The 26,225-nt window shown below is 43.1% G+C and overlaps 1 protein-coding gene across 5 annotated transcripts in view; it reads right to left on the bottom strand.

The window, feature by feature from the left end:
• The window catches only part of ZNF41 (zinc finger protein 41), a 47,282-nt gene that overhangs the window by 14,661 nt on the left and 6,396 nt on the right, over positions 1–26,225 (bottom strand). For 4 of the 5 annotated variants that reach the window (XM_081793190.1, XM_081793186.1, XM_081793188.1 and 1 more), the window contains exon 2: positions 11,859–12,105. In XM_081793190.1, the coding sequence (XP_081649316.1) occupies positions 11,859–11,875 (17 nt within the window). In that variant the 5' untranslated portion in view covers positions 11,876–12,105. Of the gene's footprint in view, positions 1–11,858; positions 12,106–17,741; positions 19,804–26,225 lie in introns of those variants that run through there. The other variant, XM_081793189.1, reaches the window with a different exon arrangement.

Here is a 26,225-nt window from a genome sequence, read left to right as displayed (position 1 = left end):
TGATCTCGGATTAGGAAAATAATTCTCAAAACAAGATGCAAAAAACATTAACCATAAAGAAAGATTGATGTCTGGCTACAACACGTTTTAAAACTTCTATTTATTTAAAAGACAGCATTATAAGAGAACAAAAGGAAAGCCACGGAAAAGGAGAAGATATCTGCAACACATAGTACTGTCAAAGGGTTCATATCTAGAAGATGTAAAGAACTCTTACAAACCAATAAGAAGAAAAGAGAGCACCAAGTAGAAAAGTGGGCAAAGCATTTGAACAGGCATTTTACAAAAGGGGAAATCCAAGGTTTCAATAAACATGAAAAGGGCTTAACCTTGGTAACCAGGGAATGTAAATTTAAACCACAGTGAGACACCACTATATGACTTCTAGAATGTCCTCAATAAAAAAGACTGATAGTATGGAGTGTTGAGGAGAATATGGTGCAATGAGAACTCTCATATTGTTGATGGTGTAAATTGGCACAACCACGTTAGAAGGCATTTTTTCTTTATTGGGTAATGTTGAAACATGCATACACTAGGACACAGTGATTCCATTCATGGAAATATGCCCAATCTGAATATGCATACATGTGCAATTAGAGGCATGGTCAAGAATATTTATGGCAGCACTATTCAAATGTGTGTAATATTTCATGATAAAAAGTTAAAAATTAGTAATTAAAAAAATCAGTGTTCAACATAATAGTAACAATATCTACTCTGTGAAAAATATTAAGAATAGTTTCTTAGTTGCTTTCATTTGCATAATCTCTAAGCATATACCCCACCCACTCACAAACTAACCAAGACCGGTTTTCTGCTAGAGAGATCTGGGGAGTTGAAGGAGGGAACCATGTGAATGTATTACCTATTCAAAAATTAAGTTAGGGGTGCTTGGGTGGCTTAGTCGGTTAAGGGTCCAACTTTGGCTCAGGTCATGAACTTGCAGTCCGTGCGTTTGAGCCCTGCATCGGACTCTGTGCTGACAGCTCAGAGCCTAGAGCCTGCTTCCAATTCTGTGTTTCCCTCTCTGTCTGCCTCTCCCTGCTCGTGCTCGCTCACTCTCTCTCACTGTCTCTCTCTTTCTCTCAAAAATAAACAAACATTTAAAAACTTAAAAAAAATAAGTTAAAAATTACCAATGGGACCAAAATGGAATAGACATAATTCTTCCTAGGTCTCCTGCTAAGTATAGCTAAAACCCCTGGATATTATATATAAAACAAAGATAAGAATACTCTGGCCGTTGGAGAGAGGGAGGCAAACCTGTCGTGATCCTCAGGTGCTAGAGAAACTGGCAACTTAGAATGCCAACTGGCACAGGCAGGAACAGCCAGAGAAATGTGCTTTCATTAGTTCAAGTACCAGGAAAAAGGCAACGTAGCAAGAGAGAAAAACCTAGATCATATTGCCCTGTTCCAGCCAGGCATCACAGAAATAACTGTGCCCCCTACTTCCATTCTTATCAGTAAAGGCTGAATGGGGAGGCTAGATTTTCATTCCAGCCTGTGGGTAATGGGACCCTTCCCCCACAGCGTCAATTTAGGCTAGGTGGCGATCTTGGACTCCACCCCTGACTCAAAAAACGAGGTGTCAGTCTTGTCTTCCCACCAGGGTGGTGTCAGAGGTGGTCTGGTGGAAAGCCTGAAATTCTACCCACCCCCTCCCAGTAGCAACAAGGTGCTTGGCCCCTTCTGGGGTGTCAAAGGAGTCCAAGTGGGGAACTTGAACTTCCACTTCCACGTGGCAGTAAGGAGGATTTTTCTGAATCCTCTTCCGAATTCTCTTCAGAAAAAGATTCTCCTTTTCTAGCAGAACAGTGTCAGAGGAGGCCTATTAAACACAAGATTTAAATAATATCAAAGTCTCATAGTTCCCCAAAATATCCAGGACATAATTGAAAATCAGGCATCATGTGAAGAAGCAGAAAAATCTCAACTGGAACGAGAAAAGATAATCAACAGACACCAACACTGAGATGAGACAGAAGTTAGAATTATCTGACAAGAATTTTAAAGCAGCTATCATAAAAAATGTTTCAATACACTTAAATTTGAAAATAGAAAGTCTCAGCAGAGAAAGAAAAGATATAAAGACAAACTGAATGGAAATTTCAGAACTGAAAAATACAATGACTAAAAATTTAAAACTCAACTGTGGGCTCAGCAGCAGAATAGACAGTACAGAGGAAAGACTCAGAGAACTTGACCATGGAACAATGGAAATGATCCAATATGAACAGAAAGAGAATTGGCTGGAAAAAAATGAGCAGAGCCTCAGGGACCTGTGAGACTATAATCGGAGATCTGGCATTGGTGTCATCAGAGTCCCAGGAGGAGGGGAGAAAGAGTGTGGGGCTGAAAGAGTATTTGAAGAAATTGACCGGAATTTTCTCAAATTTGGCAAAAGTATCAACTTAGAGATTCGAGAAGCTGAGCGAACCCCAAAAGGGTAAGCCAAAGAAATCTACACCAAGACACATTATAATCAAACTCCGGAAAGCTAAAGACAAAGAAAAAAATCTTGCAATCAGCAAGAGAGAAACCACAACTTACCTATTGGGGAAAAACAATTAAAGTGACAGTGGATTTCTCATCAGAAACCATGGGGGAGAGAAGGAAGTGGCCCAACAGTTTTCAAGGGCTGGAAGAAGAGAACTGTCAACTCTGAATTCCATATCTGGCTCTGGTAAAACTATCCTTAAGAAATGAAGTGGCACTGGCCAATACATACATGAAAAGGTGCTTGGCATCATTAATTATGCGGGAAATATGAATCCAAACTACCATGAGATACTACCTCACACCCACGAGAATGGCTAGCATCAGAAAGTCAGATAGCAACAAGTGCTGGTGAGGATGTGGAGAAATTGGAGCCTTTATATATTGCTGGGGGAGTGTAAAATGGTACAGCTGCTTTGGGGAAACAGTCTGACAGTTCCCCAAATGGTCAAACATAGTTGCCACTTGACCCAGCAATCCCATTCCTCGGTATATGTATCCTCAAGATAAATGAAAATATATGTCCACATAAAAATGTGTACACATATGTTTATAGTGGCATTACCCATCATAGCGAAAAGGTGGAAACAACCAACATGTACATCAGATGACGAACGGATAAACAAAATGTTGACCCATCAACATTTCCAATAAAATGGAATATTATTCGGCCATAAAAAGGGACGATGTACTGATACATGCTACAACATGTACACGCACAACATGCTACATTCTTCCCCGTCTGCCTATGTACAAATCTACCCACCTATCATATGGAATGGTGACTTCCTACTTTATTCATCAGGTTATAATCGATGATTATCATTATTTATTTTGCTACTCGAATTGTCCCAAATTTGGCCAGAGGGAGCTCCTTGAAACATTACGTTGAGTGAAAGAAGCCAGACACAAAGACCACAGATTATATGATCCCATTCATGTGAACTGTCCAGAATAGTGAAGTCTAGAGGACAGAAAGTGTATTTGTGGTTGCTTAAAGTTAAGGGAGGCAGGGAACACGGGTGGGGTGGGGAGGAATGATGGCTAAAGGAAATGGGGCCTCTTTTTGAGGTGATGGAAATGTTGTCAAATTGATTGTGGTGGTGGTTGCTCCTACCCATAAATATAAACAACAGTAAGTTGTACACTTTAAATGGGTAAATTGTATGGTATGGAAGTCATTATTTCAGTAAAACTGTTACTAAGAAGAAATGAAAAGGAAATCAAGATATTCTCAGATGAAGGAAAACTAAGAAAATTTGTTGCCAGCAGACCTACCCTGAAGGAATGGCTAAAGGAAGTTCTCAAAACAGAAAGGAGATAATAAGAGAAGGAATTGGAACATCAGGAAAGAAGAAAAAATGGAAAAAGCAAAACTATGAGTAAAGACAGTAGACATTGCTTCTCCTCTCGAGATTTCTTTCTTTTTTTAATTTTTATTTATTTATTTTGAGAGAGAGAGTGTGTGTGAGCAGGGGAGGGGCAGAGAGAGAGAGAGAGAGAGAGAGAGAGAGAGAGCAAGAGAGAGAACCCTAAGCAGGCTCCATGCTGTCAGCACAGAGCCTGACATGTGGCTTGATCCCATGAACCATGAGATCATGACCTGAGCCAAAATCAAGAGCCGGACATGTAACTAAGCCACCCAGTACCCCACCTCTTGAGTTTTTTCCTAAACTATGTTTGAGGGCCAAACCAAAAAGTCTAACATTGTCTATTGTGGATCTCCATGTATGTAAGGGAAATATTTAAGACAACTGTATTATAATAAAAACTGGTGAGGGTAAAGGGATTTTTTTTTTTTTTTTTTTGAGGGTAAAGGGATTTAAAGGCAGCTGAGTTTTCTATACTTTAACTGGTAAAATTTTAACACCAGTAGACTTGTTTGGTGATGGAATAGTGCTGTATGTGTATTATTGCCCAGGGATCAATGCATGGTTGGCAGAGAACTACACACACACACACACACACACACACACACTGTAGCAATGTCAGTTTCCTAGTGATGCAGGATGTAACCACTGAGGGAAACTGGGTAAAGGGATACATGAGACCTCTCTCTACTATCTTTGCAACTTCTAGTAAATCTGTAATTATTTCCAAAGAATACCAAACTACCAATATGAGCCTCAGAAGGACCGGAGGAATGGACACACCAGAAAAGATCAGAATGCTATTAAAAAGAAGCACTCACCAGAAAAGATCAGAATGCTATTAAAGAAGCACTCACCAGAAAAGATCAGAATGCTATTAAAAAGAAGCACTCAGTTCTCCCTTGTCTGCCTACCTACAAACCTATTTACCTATTAAATGGACTGGTGACTTCCTACTTTATGCCGTGGGTTATAACTTATTGCTATCTTTATTATACTTTGCTACTCAAATTGTCCCAAATTGGACCAGAGGGAGTTCCTTCAAGGTAGCTCCTGTGTCCTGTCGACTCGTCCCCATCTTTTGAACACTTCATTACTTTCCGGAACAATGAGTTCTTCCAGGATCATTTTGTACTCTCTCTGCTCTAGCCCTGGAGTCTGTCTTTTCTCCAAAAAGCTCTAGTTCTTGGTGACTAATGACAAATCGAGGTGTGCTCACTGTGCCTGGCATGTAATTATACTTCCAGCGGTCAGAGAGAGGAATATTTTCCCCTTATAGTAGAATGCCAACTAATCAATGTAGGAGAAATGATGGGATTAGAACATCATTAGGGAAACAGTACAGTAATTAACTGTTACACACAAGAATCACCACAGGATGCTAAAATCAGAGAACATGAGACACAGGACATTTATGTAGTCTCAAATTATCCCCCCACAAAATGGTTTTTAATTACGCAGGGAAAGATGGTCATGTTATAGTACTTGACGGACACCATTGTAGTCGTGGGTAATCAGTTAGTATTATCAAGAAAGGTTACATTGATATTGAATGCCTGCTGACATGAAGCCCTGAGAGGAACACAGCATCATTTTTGTGATATTTCTGAGAAAAAAAATGAATAACTTAAATCAAATGAGGAAGCAGGAACAAATCCAAATTGAGGGACATTCTTCCAAATGTTCAGTGTCACGAAAATCAAGGAAAGGCTGAGGAACTGTTCCCGATTAAAGACTAAAGGGACATGACAATTAAACACAATGCAGGCAGCTGGATTGGATCCTGGATCAGGGGAAAATGCTCTAAAGGACCTTACTGTGACAACTGGGAAAACTGTATATTACACATGAGATGTCAGATAATTAGATAATACATGGTATGTTAGTACCCTCATGGTATGTAGTAACATCAGTATGAAAGTTCTTGATTCTGGTAACTGTACTGTGGTTATGGAAGAGAATGTCCTTGGTTTCGAGAGATACACATTGAAGTATTTAGGGGTAAAGGGGAATTGTGTCTGCAAATTACTCTCAAATGGTTCAGAAAATAAAGTTTTAACTATATCTGTGTGTATAAACATATACACACGCACACACAAACATACATGCATAAGTCAAGAGACAGCAAAAGCAAATGTGGCAAGATGTTACTATTCTTGTAACTTCTCTTAATTTTAAAATGATTTCAAAAGAATCAAAAGTTTCAAGAAAATCCAAGCTTTGAAACTCCTAGTAGAAAATGTAAGTGAGGGGCACCTGGGCGGCTCAGTCGGTTGCACATCCGACTCTTGATTTTGGCTCAGGTCATGATCCCAGGGTCGTGGGATCGAGCCCTGAGTTGGGCTCCGCACTGAGTGTGGAATATACTTAAGATTCTCTCTCTCTCTCTCTCTCTCTCTCTCTCTCTCTCTCTCTGCCCCTCTCCCCTGCTTGCGTGCTCTCTCTCTAAAACATAAATAAATAAATAAATAAATAAATAAATAAATAAATAAATAAAATTTAGGTAAATGTTTGTTCAGGCCTTGGGGTAGGTGAGGATGTCCTAAACAAGACAGAAAACATGCTAAGTATCAAAGAAGAGATCCAATGATTTGACTATGAGGAAATGAGGAGCCTTTATTCACTTTGGGGGCCTGGGTCACCCTCCCTTTGTTGGTGAATGTTCAGGGGCACCAAGCAGGCAGGGAACTCACAGTACGTTCTCCACCACCAATAGCTCCTGGAGGCAGATCCGTAAGCACCAGAACATGCCCAGCACTTCTCCACCCACCAGCTCTCCTGAGCACGGCCCTGAGGGTTACTGAGAGCAGGACCTCCACTTGGGCCCCTAGCAACACCCCCTGACTTGTGCCCCCTTCTTCACCCAAGAGCAGTCAACCAGGGAGAGCCCTGGGGTCAGGCTTGAGCGAAGCTCTCATTTTGCCTGCCCATCCAACCCACCAGCTTGCCGGCTACCCAGGACAGGCCCACAGGTGTGTGGGTAACACAGGGGAGGAGCCTCAAGCAGCAGGACAGGAGTGGCTATTTACCCACCAGTAGGAATGAAGATGTTCCATCATTTTACACTCTCAAACATTTTAACAACTCCAGTGGCCCAAGCTGGTGGATGAAAGACCACCCTCATCTCTCTCTCCCCTCCCTGGGAGTCACTAAGGCCACATTCTCAGGGAAAGTGTACAAAGACCATGATAGGCATTACGAGCATTGACACAAGATGAATACACGCAAGGTACGCTGCCCACAGCTGCCCCTCTTTGATCCTTTCCCCACTAAAATAGAAGCTTTGGGAGGGGGCATTTTGGTACTAGGAATTTGGGTAGAAAGTAGCTGGTACAGATTCACCCAGATTCCATTCTCATCTGCCACATATGAGAAGGTTTGATTTTCTGGCCCATTTCTACCATGGAGGATGGCATGTGTCCCTATCACCACCAGGACCCCTACAAGGACTTCTTCATCCTAGGTGAGGGTCCCCACTCCAGCTCCTCATGGCTCTCCAGCGACCCACACAGCAATGTCTCCCTTCGGGATCACTGGAACCGGCACACTGTGCGCTCTCATCCCCAGGGCGTGCTGGGCTGCCGGGATTGCCCGCTCACTACCCACTGTGTCCCTGCCACCTTCTCTGTCCCACCCTGCAGCTGGCTTAGGGCTGGGTCCTCCCACTTTGGGGGCTGCCCTCACTCGTGCCCGAGAACATTTCTGTATCACCTCCTGTGATATATGATCTTGCCTTTCTACACCCTGTCCCAGCCTAGCAGAAGGGCTTCCAGCATGTTCGCTGAGCCGGCTGAAAGTGTGCGGTGACTTCTTGGCTCACTGTGCCCTCCCTAGAGGGCAGATACCCAGCCTCTCTGTATGTCTGCCCTTGGCGGGGGTTGTTCGGATCCTTTCTGCTCCCTCTGGCTATTCCCGTTCCCTGGTGCCCCTATGCTCCTCCCTCTGGCTTTCCCCTGCTTCTCCTGCCCACTACTGTGCCTCACTTCTCCCTGCTGCTCCCTCTGCTGGTCCTTATTCCGTCTGCATAGTCCCCATCTGACTCTTCCTTGGTCCCTCTGTTTCCTGTTCCCTCTTAATGTAGGTTGTCCCTGGCCTCTTTCCTGATTGCCCCTGGATTCCTCTAACTGTTCCACGCCTCCTGTTTCTTCTTCCCTTTGACTGCTTCCTGCTGCCCCCGACTGTTCTGTGTTTTCCTTGGACAGTTTTCCCTTGAGCTGATCCTTAGTCTGTGGTACATTTCTTCTGATTGTGCCCTAGTCAATCTGGCTGTTCCCTGGTCCTGATGAGCCTTACTTGTTCCTTCTGTTTGACACAGATTGACTGCCCTTTGAGCCCTCTGACTGCCGCCCAGTCCCAATTCTTTCCTGTGCCTTGGGCAGTCCTGGAATGCATTTCTCAGACACCCTCACTTGATGCTCCCACATCTGGTTCGGGGACCACACTTTGCGGAGAGCTGGTCGACCTGGCTCCTGGCCTAGGCTCTTGACCACCAAAGTCTACTGGTTCTGTGCACTCTGCACCATGCTTGATTCTGTACTTTCACCTTGTCCATCGTTTCCATCATGTCTGACTATTTGCTGGTTCCTCTGGTTGCCTCCTGGGTAGGGTGACCAACTGTTCCAGTTGTCTAGGACTTCCTCTGTTTTAGCAGTGAAGTCCCACGTCCCAGGAAATCCCTGTCACCTTATTCCAGGGAACTCTGGTGGTTCCTCAGCCTCTCTCCAGCTTCTGCGACTGTCCCTTCACCCCAGTGCCTGTTGCGTGGGGCCTCTGGCTGGCAACTAGCTTCAGGAATGGCTACTATGCCTTTCAGCTGTTCTCTAGTCCCTCTTGCTGCTCTCTGGTCACTCGAGTCGCTCTCCAACACCAGGTAAACTTTGAATGCCCACTTCGTTGTGTCCCTGTCCTCTGGTTAGCCCCTGGGACTTCTTAGTAGACACCCAGTGCCCAGCACAGCTTTCCTGTTCCCTCTGGCTGTTCCCCAACCTCAGAGACTATTCCTTGTTCCACGTGGCTCCTGGTTTCCTCAGCTACTCCTCAGCCTGGGAGGCCTTTCTTTGTCCTTCCAACTGTCCCATGGGTCAGTCCCTTCCCCACCCCTCCACCTGTTCTGCAGCCTCAGCAGCTGGTCCCTGCTTCCTCTGGCTGCTATCTAGTCCCTTCCCATTCTTTCCTATTCCTTGTTCCCTGGTACCTCTGCCTTTCCCCATCCCCTCAGATTCCCCTCTAAACCCTGGTGCCTTGAGAAGTTGCTTGTCTCACAGGCTCTTGCCCAGAACACCATACCCACCTGCTTTTTTTCCATTTTAGAGCCAAATCTTCTGTTTTCTCATCCCTCTGGATGGTCCCTGCTCCCTGTGGCTGCTACCTGGTTCCTTTACGTTCTGATCCCTGCTCCTATTTGGAGCCCCCTCTTACTGTTCTCGGACCAGCTTCCTTTTCCTTGCTCTCCATTTCTCCAGCCCCAGTGACTGTTTCTTGGTTTCTCTGCTGCCCCTGGCTTCTGGGCTTCTGTTTCCCATTTCCCCTGTTTGTTCCACTGCGTTCTCAATTGTGCCCGGGGCCCCTTGGCGATCCTCTGTCTCCAGCAAGTGCACCATGGTTCCCTCAGCAGGTGCCTGGGGCTATTCCGCATCCCTCTTTCTCTCACTGACCCTTCTGCCTGTTTTTCCAGCTCCAGCCACTATTTCCTGGTCCTGTTCTTGGGAAGGAAGAGATGAGTGGAGAAATGTGCCTCGTACAGCCCAGAATCATTCATCTAGAAATTCCCACACACCTGCTGGCCAAGAGGCCACTTGTAGAAAGACTGGGGAGGACCACGTTGTTGTGGCCCCAAACTGTGGGTCTGTGATGGAGATGACGGAGCAGAGCCTAAACGCCTCCACGGGTACAAGTGCACTGCAGTTAGGCAGCATTTCATTTGCCATTCAACGCCCTTATTCCTTTGACCCAAATATAATTTTGGTGACTCGGGCAAAAAGATTTAAGCGTAGGAATTTTACCACAGCAGTGTTAATCACAACAGAAAACCTGAAACACCCTAAATGCACACACAGTGGAGGGGTTAAATTAAAGTTTATCCAAAGGACATAATGCGGTGTGTTATGTGTACGTGAAGACAAAAGTATTTAGTGCCTAGAAAATTATGTTAAACTGTCAAATTAAAAACCAGGCAACTGGGCGCCTGGGTGGCTGAGTCAGTTAAGCATCCAACTCTTGGTTTTGGCTCAGGTCATGATCTCACAGTTCGTGAAATCAAGCCCTTGGTTGGGTGGGTTTCGTACTAACAGTGTGGAGCCTGCTTGGGATTCTCTCTCTGTCTCCCCCCCTCTTTCTTATTTTATTTTATTTAAAAAAAAAGTTTTTTTTTTAACGTTTATTTACTCTTGAGACAGAGAGAGACAGAGGATGAACGGGGGAGGGTCAGAGAGAGAGAGGGAGACACAGAATCTGAAACGGGCTCCAGGCTCTGAGCTGTCAGCACAGAGCCCGACGCGGGGCTCGAACTCACGGACCGTGAGATCATGACCTCAGCCGAAGTCGGACGCTTAACCGACTGAGCCACCCAGGCACCCTCCCCCCCTCTTTCTCTGCCCTCCCCATGCTCACGCACTCTCTCTTGCTCCCTCTCAAAATAAATACATAAACTTAAAAATAAAAAATAAAAATAAATAGAAAGGAGGCAACCAAATGCTGTGATTCCATTTTCAAACTTGAGCTATATAATGCATATGTATATGGTACGTATGCACACTCACAGCCCCACACATATACCCATATACGTGCACGTATGCGCATACAAAGGAAAAATCAACTGAAAGGAAATATAGCTAAATATTAACAATGGTTTACTTTGGGTAATGCTGGAATTACAAGTAATGTTTTATTCTCTTCTTTTTGTTTACCTGCATTTTCTGACGTTTTATTGGGAAATAGTGAAGTTGTGAAATAATAAAACCAAAATAATTTTTTAATGTTTACTATGATCCTAATGACCATATGACCCTGAGCCCCTGTGACAAGGAGCCTGTCCCAGAGGTGACAGCATCCAGGAAGGTCCGAAGGAGGGGGCTGTCGGGCAGGGTCTGGCTCTTTCATCACATTCCCCTGTTCACAGATTCTCAAGGGGGAGCTTTTTTTTTTTAATTTTTTTTTAATGTTTATTTATTTTTGAGACAGAGAGAGACAGAGCATGAGCAGGGAAGGGGCAGAGAGAGAGGGAGACACAGAATGTGAAGCAGGCTCCAGGCTCTGAGCTGTCAGCACAGAGCCTGACGCGGGGCTCGAACTCACGGACCGTGAGATCACGACCTGAGCCGAAGTTGGACGCCTAACCGACGGAGCCACCCAGGCGCCCCTCAAGGGGGAACTTTTAGTGGGAAACTTGGTTTGGCTGTAGTGCAGCAAGGGTGGAGGACACATTCAGGAGACCTGGTCCCAGTCCAGTGCTGTCACTCACAATCTGGGAGGCTGGGGCAAGTCATGTCCCTTCTCAGGCCATTACCATCTTCGAAAAGAGGAGGAAGACCTAGAAGGACCCTGGAGAATGTTGTCACCCTATTTCCCTGCCATCCTCTCAGTTCCAAAGAAAAGGGATTTTTCTGCCTAGATCAGGATAGAGGAGAAATCAGCAAATCTCCAGACACAAAGGGAAAAGGAGGGTCTAGTGTGGATCAGCTGAGCATCGGTGAAGAGCCAATGGAGAGGGCAGGGCCTGTGTCAGGGGTCGGCGGGGGAAGCGTCTCTCTCTGGCTAGGACCCCAGATGTAGGGTGGCCCTCCCATCCCACCTCTCCTCCATCAGCCACATCACAGGTCCATTGAAACACACAGGGCTCTGGATGTGGGACAGCAGGTGGATGGTGATCTGATAGCCTAGAATCTGCCACTTCTGTGGCCCCTCTGCCCCTTCCCTGAGGGCCTGCTGACAGGCTGGGCTGTGTCCTCACTGAATGAATTCCTGCCCCTGGGGTCCTCTGCCTGCTCACCTCACACGAGCTGCCATGTCCCTCTGGAGCTAGGACCGAGGACCACCGGGGAGAACTCTGGTCAGCTGGCATGTTCCCGCCGGGCCTCAGCTCTCAGGCTCTCTTGCTGATGACTCCACTCTTCCCAGGAGCTTGAAGTCAGGTAGACACCTGTGGACTCAATCAGAGCTGCTGGGGCCGGGAGGTGGGTCCTGCAGCCTTCACTGCGGGGTCTGGCCCAGGGGCTCCTCAGAGACTCCAAGAAACCCTAGAAAGACAGTGTCCACACAGTCCGTCAATCAGCAGCCACCCCACAGATGCCTCCTGGGGGCACCAAGGCGGGCAGCTCTCTGTGCTGGATACTGTGAAAGAGAGAAGTTTAGTAAAACCGACACCAAGCGTTAGCATATAACATGAAAAAAAATACTCATAGGATTTGGTATAAGATGAATGAGGCTTTGAATTCCAGGTCTTCTATGTTCTAGCTAGAATCTGGGGCAAGTCACTTTGGTCTGAGTTCCTTCATCTTAAAATTGAGGATGAAAACACTGGCCTCATAGGGATGTTAGAGATAAATGGTATAAAGCCTCTAAAGCACTCACCCCTGCTTGCTACCTGGAACATATTCCAGTGATATTAAATATTGCTATTATTACAAGGTTGCAAGGCATGTTTTATCAGGTACCTCATTTAATTTTCAAACTCATCCTGGGAACTAGGTAATTCTGCTATTATTATTCCCATTTATCATCAGATAGAGGTGTTCAGAGATATCAAGAAATCTGCCCCAAGATCACTCAGATTAGGGGGAAGGACAGGGACTCGAAGCCAGGTACGCCGGGCTCTACAGTACATTTTCTTAACTACCATGCCAGATGGTGTTCTGTACATAGCAGAGTCATAAAAAACATGATTCCCATTTCCTGCTGCCCTTAAAGTGCTCTGGCTAGGGGATGATCATGTCACATGTGTATAAACTGAGTTTCTGTATAATTCAGTGTATGTTCTGGGCAACTTATAAAGCCCACCCTCTTCTGCCATAGATGAAAACATAAACTCATTGCCTCCCTTCCCCAGCTCCCACCTGGGTCCAGAAAACCAGCATGTCTGCATAGGCTCCTAAATCTGTAACCCCCACTGCTTGACAAAACCGTGTCCCAGATGGCACCATCAACTGGTTTCCATAGGCTCCTCAAATAATCACCAATACAGGCAATTGACCCTCAGTAGAAAACCAATCACTGATCTACTCAATGCCCTTTGAGGGCCAAACCTGACCTCCTAGAGGACCCCATAACTCACAGCCCATATATAGAATGAGGGACTCCCATCAAACCTTCAATAACAGTCCTTCACATACTAACTCGCACAGTCCTGCATTTAGAGATATCCACAGGTCCCAATCAATGACTCCTATAGGGCCACCGAAACTGACTCCCGACGATTTGTAACCCCAGGCTTGCAATCAATCATTCACCACCTCCACGTTCCAATCAATAACTCGCATGGGCTAATCGATGCCTTCAGATATTTACATCTCCAACTCTTATAAAACCTCAAGAATTTCCCGATTGTCACTCACTGCTCCAATATGAATCACATCTATAGGCTTTAGATTATCTAATCCTAATGGACCCTAACTCATTGATCCTCCCCCACAGAAATCCCCCCAATCCTGGACTCCCAGAGGAACCAAATCAACCCCATATCTGATTTGGCACTGAATTTAAAGGATAAAAAGCAAACCCAAAACACTTCCAGGAAGAAACAACACATTATTTACAACGGAAAGGGCTCACAATGGCACTAGACTTTTTATTGGCACCAATAGGAATCATATTAGAAGAAAACATCTACAAATTATTGAGAGAAAAGGGCTGAGATCCGAGAATTTTAAACCCATCCTAGTTCAATACCATTCTTCTGTCAGCGCAAAAGACGATTTTAGACACAAAAGCATCTACAGCATTATGCCAATATTCCTATCTCAGGAGAATACTCCAGGGAGTAGTCTAAACAATTATAAACTGAATAGTAGCAGAAACCTCAAAATCAGAGGAAAGCAGTCTTGAGAAATGATTCTCATAATACACAGTTATATCTGAATAAAGAAAAATAATGTAATTGGGCATTTTGAATAAATAAGATCATTACTAACTGGAAATTTTAAAATACCCTGGAAAAATCTACTGAGTGAAATGAGGAGGGGAAGGCCAATCAATCACATACCTCTATTAGTAGATCCAAATACTAGTACAACATTATCGGATCTAGTAATAGAGAAAATATAGATCATCATACCTGTAAGAGAGGTGAAGGCAACTACTAGCAGAAATTGATAAAAATAATCAAAACTCCAAACTATCAGAAGCCCAAGATATTAAGACCTTTTAAAAATTATTTTTTATTAAATTTTTTTAAATATTTATTTATTTTTGAGAGAGGGAGACAGAGTGCGAGCAGGAGAGGGGCAGAGAGGGACGGAGACACAGAATCCGAAGCAGGCTCCAGGCTCTGAGCTGTCAGCACAGAGCCCGACATGGGGCTCGAACTCGCAAGCGGTGAGATCATGACCTGAGCCAAAATAGGATGCTCAACTGACTGAGCCACCCAGGTGCCCCAAATTATTTTTTTTTAATTTGAGAGAGGGAGAGTGAGCACAGGCAGGGTAGGGGCAGAGAGGAGGACAGACAGAATCTGAAGCAGGCTCCATACCATCAGCACAGAGCCCGATGTAGGGCTCAGATTCACAAACCGTGGGATCATGACCTGAGCCGAGACCAAGAGCTGGACACTTAACTGACTGAGCCACCCAGGCGCCCTGAAATTTAATACGTTACAATTCAACTAAACTGAATGAGCTGAATCCTGCCATAAAAGGTAAAGACGATGGGACCGGTTAACAAAACAAAAATACAGTCGCCACACATCTAAATAAAAAAGACAAAGATGTGAGATGAAGCACTGGACAGAAACATGCCGTGCTATTTATCATTCTTTCTGTTATGGTCAGCACTCATTATGTCTTAGTTAGGAAAGCTTTGCCTACCTCAGGGTCATAAAGATGTCCCATGTTTTCTTAATTTTTATTGTTCTTTCACATTTAGATTTATAGTCCTCTCGGGAAGGGTTTTGGTGCATGGTATGTGTTAGGGTCAAGATTCATTTCTTCCACATGGATATCAAGGTGATCCAGCATGGCTTATTGAAAAGACTACCCTTTCTCCACTGCTCTGCAATGTTGCTCTGTGACTGTATATGTGGAGGTTCATTCCTGAACTCTGTATTTCCATTGGTCTATTTGTCTATTCTTGGAACAGCACTACCGTGTCTTAATTAATGTGCCTCATATCAGGTTTTGCTATCTGGTAGAATAAGAGGTTATTAAATTAGACTACACTAACATTAAAGACCTCTGTTCATCAGAAGATGAAATTAAGAGTGTAGGGGCGCCTGGGTGGCTCAGTCGGTTGAGCGTCCGACTTCGGCTCAGGTCATGATCTCGCGGTTCGTGAGTTCCAGCCCTGCGTCGGGCTCTGTGCTGATGGCTCGGAGCCTGGAGCCTGCTTCGGATTCTGTGTCTCCTTCTCTTTCTGCTCCTCCCCTGCTCACACATAGTCTCTCTCTCAAAAATAAATAAAAATTTTAAAAAACCCCCAAACTTTGAGTGTAAAGGCAAATCCCACAGTGGGGGAAGTTAACTGCAATACCTGTATCTGACAAACAATTCATGTCTCAAATGTATCAGGAATTCCTAGAAACCAATAGGAGCCAGAGGAAAAGAGCAAAAGGAACAGGAACTTCCCGAAGAAGATACCCGAGTGGCGAGTAAGCCGAGGAAAAGATGCTCAACTTCATTAGTTAGCAAGGAAATATAAACTGCAATCAGACATGCCTTCATGCCCACCAGAAATGGCTAAAACGAAAACGATGGCAAATAACCAAGAGACCCGGTGAGGATACGAGGGGCGGAAACCCGTAAGTTGTTTTTAAGGAGCACAAAAGAGTACAAACACTTTGCAGAGCTGTTGGGTGTGGTATTATCTACGAAAGCTGAACATAGGCAATATCCTCCTAGGAGTGTACTCCCGAGAAATGCGAACACATGTTCACTGAAAGACAGGATATGTTCAGGATGGCTTTATTCAAACCTGAAAATTAGGCAAACGCCCATCAACATCAGACTAGATAAATAAGTGGTCTTACAGTCATACAAGGAAGTACTATACAGCAACAGGAATGAACAAGTGACTACAGACAACACACATGAATCTCATCTGATGCATCGGCCAAAGAAGCCAGACCCAAAAGAGCTATGAGTCAACACTGTACGATTGTGTTTATATAACTTTCGAAAACATGTAAAACCATTCTATTGCCGCTAGAAGGCAGGATATTGGTCCCCCGTTGGGAGGAGGTTGGGGATTGGAAAGGAACACAAGGGGGTGTCTTCTGGGTGCTAGTCACGTTCTATTTCTTAATCTAGGTGGTGGTTGTGCGTGTTCGCTCAGTCTGTTAAAAAATCATCAAGCTAAATGTGCATAATCTGTGCAGTTTTCTGTATTATAATTAAACATTTAAAAAACATATGACACACCAGGCAAGTGCAAGAAAATGCAAGCACATCTAGAAATATGATGATTGAGGTGGAAATTAAGCCCAAAGTGCTCAATACATTAACAAAGGGGGCCATTTTTAATAATAAAATATACAATAAAGAAGGATGTAAACCTTTGCATAAACCTTTAGTGGTCATTCAATATATACAAATAAAACTAGCACAGATGCATGAACTCACATGAAGTCTTTTTTTTTTTTTTTTTTTTTTTTTTAGAGAGAGAGCACGAGTCAGAGAGAGGGGCAGAGGGAGAGGGAGGGAGAGAATCCCAAGCAGGTTCCATGCTCAGTCAGCACAGAGCCCAATGCGGGGCTCAATCCTACAATCCTGGGATCATGACCTGAGCCAAAATCAAGAGTCGGATGCTCAACCAACTGAGCCACCCAGGTACCCCAAAACCACATGAAGTCTTAAAAATCATAATTATGGAGACTTCCTCTTGTGGAGATGGAGTAGATATGTTTAACTGTTTTTTCTGCTACATACAACTAACAAGTGTGGACATCATATATAAAACATAGGAAGATTCTGAAAGAAATGAAGAAGGCATATTGGCTAGGGATCCTGAGACCCCAAAAACGATGTGGCAGTACGGGGTTTTCTTTTAGCCTCAGATATCCTAGACTTGGTGCTAGAGAAGCCAGCAACCTAGAAAGGCCAATGGGTGCAGACAAAAAGTGCCCAAAGAAAAGCCTGCTCTCTCTAGTCAAAGGACCAGGGAAGAGGCAGTCTAGGAAGATAGAAAACTTTCAGACAATGATGGCTCTACTCAAGCCAAGCACCACAGAAAACACTGGGGTCCCACCACCATCACTAACAGCAAAGGCCAAGTGGAGAGCCCATATTCCCACCCTTGACAAACTGTAACTTCTTACAGTACCCCCAGCCCAACAACCCTTGCCCCCTGCCAAGGCGGTATCAGAGAAAGCCCATTAGGGTGCTGGAGCTTTCTGCCTTGCTGGGCAATAGTAACCACTGCCTCTTCCTCTCCCACCCGTTGGTGACAGTGGAGACAATGTGAGGAGTCTGGGCTCCCATCCTCACCCAGAGCTAACACAGTGCTCCCTTCTCCCCACTGAGTGATGTCAGAGGAGGCCTACTAGAGCTGTCACCAAGGCTCAGCAGTAACTAGGCCACTTCTGCCAACAATGTCAAGGGGCATCAAATGGGAAGCAGTGACAAGGCACCTATCTCCCTCCCAGTCAGGGTGGCATCAGCAGAGGCCTAGGGGGAAGCATGAACTCCTACCCCAACCGGGCAATATAAGGGACACCCCCCCCCCCTACCGCAAAGAAGCCAAGTGGAGTAATGAGCTGACATCTCCCTTCACCCAACGGAGGTCTGTCAAAGGACGCCTGTGAAAACATGAGAGTTAAATGAATTCCAGAGCCTCTTAATTTAATATCCACATGTCCTAGACACGATGAAACATCAGATGTCATACCAAGAACTGGGAACACCTCAGCTGGAAGGAGAAAAGATTACTGAGCAGATGCCAACACTGAAACCCCAACAGATGCCGGAACTGCCTGACAAGGATTTTAGAGCAGCCATCGTAAACACACTTCACTGGGCAATTATGAAGAATGCCTAACACAAATGAGACAATAGAAAACCTCAGCGAAGAAATATAGGCATTTGCTCACTTCGTGTCTCTGTGTCACGTTTTGGTAATATAGTTCTCGTAATATTTCAAACCTTTGCACTATTCTTATATTTATTGTGGTGACCTGTGGCCAGTGACCTTGGATGTTACTATTATAATAATGGTTTTGGGGTGCCGCAAGCCACCTCCATATAACCAGCCACAACATTCCCTTAAGCCAAAGCCTAATCCCCAGCAAGGCACTCACTCCTTTCAATTCTCTGAAGGCTGAGAGAGGTGAGGAAGTTGCAGAAAAAAAGTTTGACGCTGGCAGAGGTCGGTTCATGCATTTTAAGGAAGGAAGCCACCTCCATAACATACAAGTGTAGGCAAAGCAGTGGGTGCTGATATAGAAGCTGCAGCAAATTATCCAGAAGCTCTAGCTCAGATAAGGAAGGTGGCCACACTAAACAGTAGATTTTCAATGTAGACGAAACAACCCTCTATTGGAAGAAGGTGCCATTTAGGACCAGAAGTAAATGGCACAACATCTTTCCTTTAAAAAAAATTTTTTTTAATGTTTATTTATTTTCAGAGAGAGAGAGAAAGACAGACAGAGACAAACAGAGACAGAGCATGAGTGGGGAAGGGGCAGAGAGACAGAGGGAGACACTGAATCAGAAGCAGGCTCCAGGCTCCGAGCTGTCAGCACAGAGCCTGATGCGGGGCTTGAACCCACGAACCACGAGATCATGACGGGAGCTGAAGTCAGATGCCCAACCGACTGAGCTACCCAGGCGCCCCGAACAACATGTTTCAAGTGCTAAAAGGAAAGACTTGTTAGCCTAGCATCCCATGCCCATAGAAGATATCCTTCAGGAATGAAAGAAGTATTGAGACATTTTCAGGTCAAGGAAAAGTAGGAATTTATTACCAGCAGGCTTACCAAAAAAGAATGGCTATAGGAAGTTCTCTAACCAGAAAGGAAATGATAAAAGAAAATGGACCATCAGTAAGGAAGAAAGAATATGGAAAGAGCAAAAAATATAGGTAAATATAATATGCTTTCCTTCTCTTAAGTTTTCTAAAATAGGTTTGACAGTTGAAGCAAACATTATAACCCCATCTAATGTGGTGCTCAATGCATATAAAGGAAATATATAAGACAATTATATTAAGACAATGAATAGGGGAGGATAAAGAGAAAAGGGGTAAGGAAGATCTCCACACTTCGCTGAAAGTGGTAAAATGATACCAATAGACATTGATAAGTTGTGTATATATTACACAATACATAAAACATCTGGCAAAAAAAAAAAGCTCCATAAGGAGATCCTCCTGAAAATACTAGATAATCAAAATGGAATTCTTCAAAATGCCCATATACCCCAAAGAAAGGGGAAAAATAAAGGAGAAAACAAAAACAGAGAGAACAAACAGAAAACACAAAATATGACAGGCTCCAACCTTAACATATAAATAGTTATATAAAGTGTAAATGGTATAAATGCACTAATTAGAGACAGAAATTGGCAGATTCAATTTAAAAAATCATGATCCAGGGGCACCTGGGTGGCTCAGTCAGTGGAGTGTTCGACTCTTGATTTCAGCTCAGGCTCAGGTCATGATCCCAGTGCTGTGGGATCAAGCTCCGTATTGGGCTCCATGCTGAGTGTGGAGCTCTTTCTCTCTCTCTCTAAAATAAAAAAATAAAAAATAAAAAATCGTGACCCAATTATGTACTGCCTACAAGAAATGTGTTTCAAATATGATGATATATGTAGGTTGAACTAACTAGAGTTTAAATAAAAATTTGAAAAAAAATAAAATAATAAAAATTGAAAAGGAAAGCTGTATCATGCAAACATTGATTAAAAGGAAGCAGGAGTGAACTTATTAATATTGGATAGAGTAGTAGACTTCAGAGTAAAGAAAATTACCAGGGACATACAGAGACATTACATAACGATAAAAGGGTCAATCCGCCAAGAAGACATAGCAATTTTAAGTGTGTATACACCATGCAATAGAATTGCAAAATATATGAAGCAAAATTTGATGAAACTGAAAGGAGAAATAGACAAAAGTCACAATTATAGTTGGAGGCTTCAATACCCTTCCTTCAGCAACTGACAGAACAACTGGACAGAAAATCAGCAAGGTTAAAAAAAGAATTCATGAACACCATCAACCGACAGGATCTGAGCAACATTTATAGAACATTCCACCCAACAGTAGCAGAATATACATTCTTTTTAAATGTCCACAGAAAATAGACCATAAAGACCATATCCTAGACAACATGACAAACCTCAACAACTGTAGAAGAATTGAAATCACACATAGTATGCTCGCTGACAACAATGGAGTGAAACCAGTAATCAAAACAAAAAGGAACAGGAAAATCCCCAAACACTCAGAAACTCAACAACATCTTCTAAATAAACCACAGGCCAAAGAGGAAGTCTCAAGGGAAACTTAAAAAAAAATTTTTTTTAATGTTTATTTATTTTTGAGACAATGCGAGAGACAGAGTGCAAGCAGCAGAGGGGCAGACAGAGGGAGACACAGAATCTGAAGCGGGCTCCAGGCTCTGAGCTGTCAGCCCAGAGCCCGACGCAGGGCTCGAACTCATGAACCGTGAGATCACGACCTGAGCTGAAGCTGGACGCTTAACCGACTGAGTCACTCAGGTGCCCTGTCTCAAGGGAAATTTTTAAAAAATACATGGGGGGCGCCTGGGTGGCTCAGTCGGTTGAGCGGCCGACTTCGGCTCAGGTCATGATCTCGCGGTTCGTGAGTTCAAGCCCCGCGTCGGGCTCTGGGCTGACAGCTCAGAGCCTGGAGCCCGCTTCAGATTCTGTGTCTCCCTCTCTCTGGCCCTCCCCCCCGTTCATGCTCTGTCTCTCTCTCTCTCAAAATTAAATAAACATTAAATTTAAAAAAAAAAAAGAAAGAAAAAAATACATGGGACTAAATAAAAATGAAAATACCACATATCAAAATTTGTAGGATACAATCTCAGGCATATAATCTTTTAATCCCTACTTGATGACCTAAGCATTGACCTTGGGCCTAGAACACTTCCTTCCCAAAAGACAAAGAGCTCACATAGCCTGTGTTGGGTTTATTGCCTTGTGTGGGAATATTTTTCCCTACTTCAGACTGAGTGTGTGCTGTTCCTTTTTTAAAAATTTTTTATATGTTTGTCTATTTTTGAGAGAAAGAGAGACAAGAGACAGAGCATGAGCAGGGGACAGGCAGAGAGAGACTGAGACACAGAATCCGAAGCAGGGTCCAGGCTCCGAGCTGTCAGCACAGAGAGCCCGATGCGGGACTCTAACCCACAACAGTGAGATCATGACCTGAGCCAAAGTCCCAACTGATTGAGCCACCCAGGTGCCCCAGTGTGTGCTATTTCTTTCTGCTGAACTTTTGTACATCAATGGCCCCCAGCTTTCAGTATTTCAGACTCTGCAAGGGAGGGGGTGAGGTGCTTCCACTGTGACATGAGAGGTGTGTGAATTGTATCTAAGTTTAGTTTAATTTCTATTTCCTTGCTAACTAATGGACTGAAGGATCTCTTCCGATGCTTATTTGCCGTTTGGCTGCCAGGGGACCTGCTAGCTATGAGAAAAGAATGCACACTCCTGATGCTGATCTCGCTCTGTCTCTTCTCCGTGTGAGTAAAGCATTGTTCCATTCCATGCTTGACTGTGTTGTGTTTTCCTTGGTGACTCTGATACCAAAGTGCAGTGGGCAGAAGTGTTTGGAGTCCTCCCCTGGGATTGATAACCAGTGCCCAAGACACTGCTCCATAAACTAAAGGAGTGCTGTAAGTGAAATTTATGGCACTAAATGTTTACAAGTAAAAAGAGAAAAAGCCTCAAGTCAGTAATCTAAACCCTCATCTCAAGAAATTAGAAAAGAAGGGGTGCCTGGCTGGCTCAGTCGGTAGAGCATGCAACTCTTGAGCTCAGGGTCGTGAGTTACAGCCCCATGTTGGGTGTAGAGAGTACTCAGAAATAAAATCCGAAAAAAAAAAAAAAGAAATTAGAAAAGAAGAACAAAGCAAACCCAAAGCCAACAGCAGAAAAGAAATAATAAAATAGGAGCAGGAATCAAGGACACTGAAAACAGAAAAACAATAGAGAAAAACAATCAATCATAGGGCTGGTTTTCCAAAAAGAATAATAAAATAAACCTCTATTAATATTGATAACGAAAAAGTCAGAGACACAAATGATTAATATTAGGAAGGAAATAGGGGATATCACTATAGACCCTGAAGACATCAAAAGAATAATAAAGAAATACAATAATAAATTTGACAACTTATATGAAATGGACTAATTCCTCGGAAAGTACAAACTACCACAACTCTTCCACTATGAAATAGTTCATTTGAATAGCCTCGTAACTATTAAGGAAACTGAATTTGTGATTTTAAAAATAATGCTTGAAATAGGTACCTGGGGTGCCTGGGTGGCTCACTTAGTTGAGCATCCGACTCTCGATTTCAGCTCAGGTCATGATGCCAGGGTTGTGGGATTGAGCCCCACATCAGGCTCCACATGTGTGGAGCCTGCCTAAGATTCTCTATTTCTCTGTCTCTGTCTCTCTCTCTCTCTCCCTTGCTCGCGTGCTCTCTCTCTCAAAAATAAAAAAATTAAAAAGAAAAAAGAAATGTCTAGGCTAAAATGGTTTCACTGGAGATTTCCACAAACTTCTCAAGAAGAATTAACATCAGTCCCACTCCATCTCTTCCAGAAAATAGAAGAGAGAATTCTTAACTCATTCCCTAAAGCCTGATACCAAAATGAGACAAAGAGTACAAAAAAGACACTGTTGATGTGTTAATGTTTTCCCACTGGGTTTATACCTGGTTTGCATAGCAAATTTTGCATTCTGTCATCAGCTGTATTTGAAAATAGGATGTTTCTTGATGAATTATTCTATTACCTAACCAAAAAAGTCTTAAAAAAAACTACAGACCAATATCCTTCATGAACATAGATGCAAAAATTCTTAACAAAATATTAGCAAATATAATTCAGCGATATACAAAGAGAATTGTACACCGTGACCAAGGGGGGGTATTGCAGGAATGCAAGATGAACTCAATATTTGAAAATTAATCAATGTAATCTACCATATTAACAAGCCAAAGAAGAAAAAATCACATGATCATATCAATCAATGCCGAAAAAGATTTTGACAAAATCTAACACCCATTCATGACAAAAAAAAAAAAAAGAAAAACTCTTAGAACCTTGGAATAAAAGGAAACTTTGTCAACTTGATAAAAAAAGACCTACAAAAAAAACTATAACTAACATCATATTTAATAGTGAGAGACCGAATGTCCCCTAATATCAGGAACAATGCAAATATGTTGACTATTACCACTTTTGTTTTTAATTAAAAATTTTTTTATGTTTATTTTTGAGAGAGAGAGAGAGAGAGACAGAGTGTGAGTAGGGGAGGGGCAGAGAGACAGGGAGACACCGAATCTGAAGCAGGCTCCAGGCTCTGAGCTGTCAGCACAGAGCCCAATGAGGAGCTCAAACTCATGAACTATGAGATCATGACCTGAGCTGAAGTCGGATGCTCAACTGATTGAGCCACCCAGGTGCCCCTCACCACTCTTATTCAATATAGTAATGAAAATTCTAGCCAGTGCAATAAAGCAAGAAAAAGGAATAAAAGGCATACGGATTGAAAAGGAAGAAATAATACTGACCCTATTTGCAGATAATATGATGGTCCTGATAGAAAATCCCTAGGAACTTACACAAAAACTTCTAGAAGTAATGACTTCAACAAGGTTATGGGACACAAGAACAATACACAAAAATCAGCTGTACTTTTATATACTACAAATGAACATGATGAAACAAATACAATAATTTACATCACTCAGAAAATGAAATATTTAGGTGTAAATGTAACAAAACATGTATAGGGCTCGCATGCTGAAAACTAGAGAATGTTGATGTAAGAAATCAACAGAGATCTAAATAAATGGAGAGAGCTACTGTGTTTATGGTTTGGCAGCCTTAACATAGTAAAAATATCAATTCTCCACAAGTTGACATACAGACTTAATAGAATTCCTATTAAAATCTCAACAAGAAGTTTTTGTAGACATAGGCAAAGTTATTGTTTTCTTTTAAAAATTTTTTAACATTTATTTATTTTTGAGACAGAGAAACAGAGTGTGAGCAGGAGAGGGATAGAGAGAGAGGGAGACACAGTATCCGAAGCAGGCTCTAGGCTCCAAGCTGTCGGCACAGAGCCCAATGTGGGGCTCGAACTCACAAAACGTGAGATCAAGGCCTGAGCCAAAGATGAATGCTTCACTGACTGAGCCACCCAGGAGCCCCTCTTTTTAAAAAATGTTTATTTATTTATTTTGAGAGAGACAGAGAGCGAGCACAAGCGGGGGAGGGGGAGAGAGAGAGGGGGAGAAAGAACCCCAACCAGGCTCTGCACTGTGAGCACAGAGCGCAACGTGGGGCTCGAACCCACAAACCATGACATCACGACCCGAGCCAAAACCAAGAGTCAGACGCTCAACTGACTGAGACACCCAGGAGCCCCTGGGCAAAGGTATTCTTAAATTTATGTGGGAGGACACGGGGCGCCTGGGTGGCTCAGTCGGTTGAGCGTCCGACTTCAGCTCAGGTCACGATCTCGCGGTCCGTGAGTTCGAGCCCCGCGTCGGGCTCTGGGCTGACGGCTCAGAGCCTGGAGCCTGCTTCCGATTCTGTGTCTCCCTCTCTCTCTGCCCCTCCCCCGTTCATGCTCTGTCTCTCTCTGTCTGAAAAATAAATAAACGTTAAAAAAAAAAATTAAAAAAAAAATTTATGTGGGAGGACAAAGGATCTACAATAGCTAAAACATTTCTGACAAAGAAACAGGAGAAATCAATCTACCTGATTTCAAGACATTTTATTTAACTACAGGATTCAAGACAATGTGGTACTGATGAAGGGCAGACACACACATCAGTGAAACTGAAGAGAGAACCCAGAAATAGCCCCACACAAGTAGAGCCAACTTTTTTTTTTTTTTACAAAGGCGCAGAAACAATTCAATGGATGAAGGAAGGTCTTTTCAACAAATGGTGCCAGAGTAACTGGATCATTCATAAGGAAAAAACAAAATGAATCTCGATTGAAATGTCACACTTCATAAAAAATTAACCTGAAATGGATCATAGATTCAAATGCACAATGTAAAACTGTCAATGTGTTCAAAGACAACGTGGGGGGAAATCATCAGGACTTAAGGCTTAGTGAGACGTCTTAGATACGACACCAAAAACATGATCAATAAGAGAAAATGCACATATATTTGATTTCACCAGATTAAAAACTGTAGCAAAAGACACTGTGAGGAGGATGAAATGACAAGCTACAGACTTTGAGAAAGTATCTGGCAAAGACTCATAACTGCAACGTATGAAGGCTTCTCAAAATTCAATACCAAAGGAACAAAACAATCCAGTTAGAAAATGGGCCAAAGACATGAAGAGATTTCACCAAACACGATATAGGGGGCACAAATAAGCACCAGAGAATATGTTCAACATCCACAGACAAGCATATTCTAGAATTTCTATGGAAAGGCACAGCCCCTAGAATAGCGAAAGCAGTATTAATGGAGAAGAATAAGGTGGGAGTGAACAAAATAATGTGAGTATCGCACGTAGCTCTATGAGAATATAAAATCCCCAGCAAACATAAACTACCGAAATTAATCCCCCCGCCCCCAAAGGCTGTTAAGACCAGTAACCAGAGAAAAGAAAATAATTACAATTTTCGGGTTTTAAAAGACCAGTGCTGAATGTATATTGGTGCAGTCACTGTGGTAACAGTATGGAGATTCCTGAAAACACTGAAAAACAGAAATACCATATGATTTGGTAATTCCACTACTGGGTAAATACTCAAAGAAAATGAAAACACTAATTCAAAAAGATATATGCACCCCTATGTTTACTGAAGCATTATTTACGATAGCCAAGATATGGAAGCAACCCACGTGTCCATGCATGGATGAATGGACAAAGAAAATGGCTGAATCTTAAAGAAAATAATCTCTATGCCATTTTAACATATAAAAAGATATAAATCTCTTGGATTCTTGTTAAAAAGTGGCAGAACCTTAATATCGACAC

The sequence above is a fragment of the Panthera onca genome, chromosome X (genome assembly GCF_046562875.1).
Source record: "Panthera onca isolate mPanOnc1 chromosome X, mPanOnc1 haplotype 2, whole genome shotgun sequence".
In the NCBI taxonomy this organism is placed as follows: Eukaryota; Metazoa; Chordata; class Mammalia; order Carnivora; family Felidae; genus Panthera; species Panthera onca.
Note: the sequence above shows the minus strand (reverse complement) of the source record. Positions and strands in the feature narration are given on the sequence as shown.